The sequence below is a fragment of the Octopus bimaculoides genome, chromosome 28 (genome assembly GCF_001194135.2).
Source record: "Octopus bimaculoides isolate UCB-OBI-ISO-001 chromosome 28, ASM119413v2, whole genome shotgun sequence".
Classification (NCBI taxonomy): domain Eukaryota; kingdom Metazoa; phylum Mollusca; class Cephalopoda; order Octopoda; family Octopodidae; genus Octopus; species Octopus bimaculoides.
In genome coordinates, this window is record NC_069008.1 from 15,722,896 (window position 1) to 15,730,412 (window position 7,517).

The 7,517-nt window shown below is 37.6% G+C and overlaps 2 protein-coding genes across 2 annotated transcripts in view; one reads left to right on the top strand and one right to left on the bottom strand.

Annotated features, from left to right (window-relative positions):
• LOC128247002 (zinc finger protein 271-like) overlaps positions 1-2,191 on the top strand; it is a 16,637-nt gene extending 14,446 nt beyond the window's left edge. Inside the window, exon 7 of the mRNA XM_052977485.1 lies at positions 533-2,191. Coding sequence (XP_052833445.1) covers positions 533-1,536 — 1,004 coding nt within the window. The 3' untranslated portion in view covers positions 1,537-2,191. The remainder of the gene's footprint in view (positions 1-532) is intronic.
• A 3,462-nt stretch (positions 2,192-5,653) lies between these two features.
• On the bottom strand, positions 5,654-7,507 carry LOC128251105 (zinc finger protein ZFP2-like). The gene has a single exon (XM_052977486.1). The coding sequence runs from the start codon at positions 7,505-7,507 to the stop codon at positions 6,431-6,433; it is 1,077 nt and encodes a 358-aa protein (XP_052833446.1). The 3' UTR covers positions 5,654-6,430.
• Positions 7,508-7,517: the final 10 nt, after the last annotated feature.

The window sequence follows — 7,517 nt, forward strand, 5'->3', positions numbered from 1 at the left end:
TTTACGTGCCACTGGCATGTGAGTCAGTCAGGGAGCACAGGCCACAGCTACAAATTTTGATAAATTAAAATGTTCAGTTGTTCAGGTAAATGTTAATTTCTACAGTTTATCTCCTTAGAAGCGTTCTAAATTTCCCATTGTTGTATCTGTATTTTTAAGTAGCTTCTATACCTTACACAGTTGTCTCTTTATTATTTCAGAATACCAACTGACATGGGAATAACAGAAGATACATTCTCAATATTTATCATCCTTTGAAGTCCCAGAAAATATGTTATGCAGAACAGATGTATAAAACTGGTTCTATAAATCTGTGGTAGAATTCCTATGAAATATTTGCTCTGATCTGAGATTATTTGCAGTATTTCTGTACTGACTGGAGTATCTACAAAATATGAGTTAATTCCGGATGCAAAAATTTTTAATATCATTGATTACACAAAAGTAACACTGAACAGAAATGCAGCAGCAGAGATATTCCTAAGAAACAAACTTTAAGAACAAAGCGAAGAAGTATATTTAGTGATTTAAGAAGAAAAAATTATGGAAAAAAGTGAGAATCCTGAGGAATTAATTCTTCCTCAAGACATGATAAAAGACAACAGAAAATTATCATATGACTGTGATATCTGTAAAATGTCATTCTCTCGCAAAAGTAACTTAACTATGCATCAACGTATGCATACAGGAGAGAAGCCATATCACTGTGAAATCTGTGGTAAATCATTTTTGCGAAGTAGTCACTTAACGATACACGTACGTATTCATACAGGAGAGAAGCCGTATGCCTGTGACTTTTGTGGTAAATCATTCTGTGCAGGTAATGACTTAGGTACACACAAACGTATTCATACTGGAGAGAAGCCTTATCACTGTGACATCTGTGGTAAATCATTCTCTCAAAGTTTTGCCTTAACTTCTCACAAACGTATTCATACAGGAGAGAGGCCATATCACTGTGATATCTGTGGTAAATCATTCTCTCAAAGTTTTGCCTTAACATCTCACAAACGCATTCATACAGGAGAGAAGCCATATTACTGTGATATCTGTGGTAAATCATTCTCTAAAAATGCCACCTTAACTACACACAAACGTATTCATACAGGGGAGAAACCATATTACTGTGAGGTCTGTGGTAAATCATTCTCTAAAAATATTTCCTTAACTACACACAAGCGTATTCATACAGGAGAGAGGCCATATCAATGTGATATTTGTGGTAAATCATTCTCTGCAAATAGTGACAGAACTAGACATGAACGTATTCATTCAGGAGAGAAACCATTTGACTGTAATATCTGTGGCAAATCTTTCTCTCTAAGTTGTCACTTACTTGAACACAAGCGTATTCATACAGGAGAGAAGCCATATCACTGTGATATCTGTGATAAATCATTCTCTGTAAATAGTGCCTTAACTAAACACAAACGTATTCATACAGGGGAGAAGCCATATTTGTGTGACATCTGTGGTAAATCATTCTCTCGGAGCAGCAACTTAAATACACATGTACGCATTCATAAAGAAATGTAATTCCATCAATGTAAAAATTTGTTACAAATATTTTCAGCTCCATCTCAATGCAGTGTTGTCTTGTGTTTCAGTCGGCACAGTAACTAATCAACTCAGCAAGCTGGCAGAATTGTTAGCACGCCGGGCGAAATGCTTAGCGGTATTTCTTCTGCCACTACATTCTGAGTTCAAATTCCACCGAGGTCAACTTTGCCTTTCATCTTCTCGGGAGTCGATTAAATAAGTACCAGTTATGCACTGGGGTCGAACTAATCAACTTAATCCCTTTGTCAGTCCTTGTTTGTCCCTACTATGTTTAGCCCCATGTGGGCAATAAAGAAATAAATAAATAACTAATCTACTCACTGTGGCTCCTTGTTTTAGGCTGTCATTTACAGCTGGTGGACCTTCCCTGATACCAACCCCTTTAGTTTCTTGTTGCAGCTTTGAGGGATATGGTTTACTGTCAAAATTCCTTTGAGTAACAAAAAACAAACACACCCATCAATAACTATAAATGTATTCACACAGGAATGGATATACAACTGTGTCTGATAACATCCTCCCATTATTATATTTCATATCACCACAACTCTATCTACATTGATGAGATATTCAGACCAATATTGTTATATTTTGGTGGAGTCATGATTAATAAAGTCTATAAACACACTCACTAGTTGTAGTTTGTTTTTATTTCGTTTGAATTTTGTGTTCCAGTTTCAAAGCAGTCGTTTATCCTATGTACAGCTCTCTCAATGTTTGCGAGGAAAATATTTTGTTGGGACAGAAGCAAACATCAATTGCTGAAGAAATTGAAGTGAAACATAGACAGCCAACAACCAATGTATGTGTGTGTATATATATATATATATATATAACTGGTGTCTATTTTATGGATCTTCAAAATAATGAAAATCAAGCATGGCAGGATTTCAATGAAGTGATATGACTAAATACCACAAGGCATTTGTCTAACAGTCTACCATTTCTGTCATTAACTGATAGTAATGTTTCTAATTGAGGCACAAGGCCTGCAACTTTGAGGGAGGAAATGGGGTTAGTCATTGACCCCAATAGTTGACTGGTATTTTATTTTATTGACCCCAAAGAGAATTGCCAAGGCCAATTTTATCTTTCATATCGTTTGTAGAGGGCAATAAAATAAGATACCAGTTAACTCAAAGTTGCCGGCATTGTGCCTCAATTAGAAACATTACAATTGGTTAATGACAGAAATGGCAGACTGTTAAATGAATACCTTGTGGTATTTAGTCATATCGCTTTATGGAAATCCTACCATGCTTGATTTTCATTATTTTGAACGTCCATAAGGCAGCGAGCTGGCAGAAACGTTAGCACGCCGGGCGAAATGCTTAGCAGTATTTTGTCTGTCTTTACATTCTGAGTTCAACTTCCAATGAAGTCAGCTTTACCTTTCTTCCTTTTGGAAAGAGGGGGGGGGGTCGTTGAAATAAGTACCAGTTACACACTGGAGTCGTTATAACCAATTACCCCAGTTCTCCCAAAATTTTCAAGACTTTGTGCCTAGAATAAAAATAAGTTAATAGTGTTTCAGGTCACAGTCACTAGGTGGAGGGAGGGGCACCATAGTCTTTTGGAGTCAGCCATAGTCCATTTGAGTAAAGAGTTATTGTTTGTATAGACATTTCTAGGTGCAGGTGAATTATCCAGAATTTGTGTAAGATATTCTTCAAGGAATCATTTGAATATCATGAGATCTTTTTCTTCCCTTATGTGTCTTAGCACGATGTTAAAGAGAGCCGAGCAGGATGAGTTGAGATAATTCTTAGTGTTGTGATGTGATATAAGCATGATTTCTGTAGAGGACGGATCACATGGGGACTAAGACTTGAGTGAAGTTTGAAGTTGATGTCAACATCATTTGGTCAATGCTGCTCAAATATTTTCTACATCATACAAGCGATATAGCACTTATGGCAGCTTTGGAGGGAACAAAGTTTGAACATTTTTGAGCCTATCGCCAGTAATCAAGACCTGTTGTGCCATCTATTTTATGTAATTGACCTTTGGGGTGCTTCAGTTTTTATGATATTCTGTTTCATGTAGGGAAACCACAGTGGACAACAGTATTTAAGGTGAAATGGACAAAGGTAGAGAAGAGAAGAATAATGTTCTCTGGACCAGAAAGTCCTGAAGATGTAGGAGCATGCCCTGTGGGTCATGTCGACTTGCTGTTTATGTGGGTACTCCATCTTTTTGTAGACCCCCAATTACTGCTGAATCATTAGTTTTGTTATAGACATACTCATTCACAAAAGCTGATGGAGGAGACATTCGTATTTGTGGTAAAAACAAAGGGTTTCTCCCACAGAATGAAAGGCAGACTGTATGTTGCCTGTGTCCAAACAGCCATGCTCCACGGCAGTGAAACATGGGCTGTAACCACAGAGGACATGCAAAGGCTTGAAAGAAATGAAGCTAGTATGCTTCACTGGATGTGCAATGTCAGTGGATGCTTACAACAGAGTGTAAGCATCTTGAGAAAAGAGTTGGGCATCAGATATGGCATGGAAAGAGAGATGACTGCACTGGTATGATCATGTAATGTGTATGGATGAGGACAGCTGTGTGAAGAAGTGCTGATCTCTAATAGTAGAGGGAACATGTGGATGAGGTAGACCCGGGAAGACATGGATGGGACAAGTCGGTGAAGCATGATATTTGAATGTTGGGCATCACAAGCCCATTGATTAGTAACTGAAACCTTTGGCAATATGCTTTGCTTGGAAAGGCATATCAAGCCAAGTGAAATGATAGTCATGGCTGTTGCCAGTGTTGTGTAAATGGCACCTATGAAATCATGATTGTGGCCATTTCCAGTCGCATGATCTTCAAATGTTGGGCCTCACAGAAGTGAGGGACAACATGGTAAACCATGATCTTTGAATGTTAGGCCTCACACAGGTGATGACCAGTGACCATGACCTTTGGCAATATACTGTGCTGCAGAAGACTCGAGCCAGGTGAAACCTTGGTTGTGGCCATTGCCAGTGTCTTGTAAATGACACCTGTAAAATCGTAGTTGTGGTCACTGCTGGTGCCATGTAAATAGCACACAGAAAGCACCCAGTTTACTCTTGGAGTGGTTGGCATTAAGAAGGGCATCCAGCCATAGAAACCATGCCAAATCAGACTGGAGTCTAATGCAGCCCCTTAGCTTATCAGCCCTGGTCAAACCATCCAACCCATACCAGCTTGGACAACAGGCATTAAATGATAATGATGAATAATTGTACAGTGGTATTATCAGTGATCTCTGAGAACACATTGCGAATCCTGTTCAAAACGGGGGCACCAGTTTTCATTAATGTTTTATGTAGTGTTTTTGGTACCGAAAGACTTTCAAACTTCGTATACTTATCTATTTTGTGTTATAGAACAGAAAAAAATTTTTGTATTTGAATTTATTTCATGTAAAAAATTGTCTTATTTCGATAATTTCAACCAATCACTGACAAGTATTCAGCTGTTTATACTTGCTCCTTTGGAAGTTTAAGCGGTGTAAAGCGTATTTAATCTCCATTTATAATTTCGTTAACATCTGCCTGAACTGTATGTGTACAACATTTGCTTTTTTCATTTTCTTTCACGCGTGTTTATTTCGTTAACATCTGCCTGAACTGTATGAAAGGTTTATTAGCTACTGCCTAACCCTACTGCCAATATGCTTCAGCTATCATTTGTTTACATAGTCAGCACTTAATAATATCCGGCTGAATGGACGTCAGTCATTGGTTGAAATTACAGAAATACGACAACTTTAACATGAAATAACTTGCGATGTACGTTTTTTTGTTAAGAAGACTAAGAGAAAAAGATGTTTTATATGACACATTCTACCAGTGTCCCAAGTTTCAAAGTGTTTCGTTAAGAAAATACTGGTGCCCCCGTTTTGAACAGGATCCCACATTGCTAAGCCATTTACCTATAATATCAAAATGACTGCTCGTTTCTTATTTCCAGCAATATGTTTGAAAAGGCCCAAATATTGAGAAACAAAAAATACTTTGGGGACCATAAACAAACATCAATTGCTATCAGAAAAGAAAAAAAAAGTGTAATATAGACAAACAACTGGTGTGTGTGTGTTTGTATTTAAGCTTTATTAATTATAACTCACCACAAATATAGTAATACTGTTTTCAACAAACACTTTACCAAAATTCTTGCACCACAAATTCAAAATCTGGGAAAAATTACTTTTATTAAAAATAAAACAAGGATAAAGTCTCACTATATTTGTAGCAACATAAAATTTAGTGTTGGGCGGTTGTTGTCAAACGCTGTTGTATTTGCTTTTCTTATGTGAGTGGCTCAGTGGTTAGAGCATTGGGCTCACTATCATGAAATAGTGAGTTCAATTCCCAGATTAGGTTGTGTGTTGTGTTCTTGAGCAAGGCACTTTATTTCACATTCCTCCAGTTCACTCAGCTGTAGAAATGAGTTGTGACGTCACGGGTACCAAGCTGTATCAGCCTTTGCCTTTCCCTTAAATAACATCAGTGGTGTGGAGAGGGGAGGCTGGTGTGCACAACTGACTGCTGGTCTTCCACAAACAACCTCGCATGAACTTGTGCCCCGAAGGGGAATTTCCTAGGTACAATTCCATGGTCATTCAGGCCTGAAAGGGGTCTTTACCCTTTACATGGGTGGTATTGTTTTACATAGAAGGAATTTTGACAGTAAATCTGCAATGCTGTAAAAGGGGGATAAAGCAGTTGGTGTCTGGAAAGGTCTACCATCTGTAAATGACTGCCTAAAATGAGAGACACAATGAGAGGATAAGTTATTAATGTTGCTAAAACACACAGCGCAACCCCCAGTTTAGATGGAGCTTAAAATGTTTGCTATGAATTTAACATGGATGCAGTCATACCACTTTATGAATGCGTACATGCGTATTTAAGTTGCTGCTCCGAGAGAATGATTTACCACAGATATCACACAAGTATGGCTTCTCTCCTGTATGAATACGTTTGTGTTTAGTTAAGGCACTATTTACAGAGAATGATTTATCGCAGATATTACAGTGAAATGGCTTCTCTCCTGTATGAATGCGCTTGTGTTCAAGTAAGTGACAACTTACAGAGAAAGATTTACCACAGACGTCACAGTGATATGGCTTCTCTCCTGTATGAATACGTTTATGTCTAACTATGCCACTACTTCCAGAGAATGATTTACCACAGATATCACACTGATATGGCTCTTCTCCAGTGTGACAACGTTTGTGTTTAGTTAAGACAGAACTTTGACAGAATGATTTACCACAGACATCACAGTGAAATGGCTTCTCTCCTGTATGAATACGTTTGTGTTCAGTAAAGAGACTATTTACAGAGAATGATTTATCACAGATATCACAGTGAAATGGTTTCTTCCCTGTATGAAGATATTTGTGTTTAGTTAAGGCAAAACTTTGAGAGAATGATTTACTACAGATATCACAGTGATACAGCTTCTCTCCTGTATGAATACGTTTGTGTATAGTTAAGATGGAACTTTGAGAGAATGGTTTACCACATATGTCACAGACATATGGCTTCTCTCCTGTATGAATTCGAATGTGTATTATCAAGTGACTACTTTGAGAAAATGATTTACCGCAGATATCACACTGACATGGTTTCTCCCCTGTATGAGTACGTTTGTGAGAGGCTAAGCCACTGCTTACAGAGAAAGTTTTACCACAGGTATTGCAATGATAAGGTTTTTCCCCTGTATGACTACGTTTATGTTTAGTTAAGTCGTCAATCCGTGAGAATGATTTACCACAAATATCACAATGATATGGCTTCTCTCCTGTATGAATACGTTTGTGTTTAGTCAAGTTACCTTTTAGAGAGAATGACTTTTTACAGATATCACAGTCATAGGACAATTTTCTTCTTTCTTTTATCACATCTTCAGGAAAAATCAATTCCTGAAATTTTTCACTTTTTTCCATCATATATATA

What these genes read in the sequence shown, in the direction of transcription:
- LOC128251105 (XM_052977486.1), bottom strand. Translation starts at nt 7,507, where the DNA reads ATGGAAAAAAGTGAAAAATTTCAGGAATTGATTTTTCCTGAAGATGTG.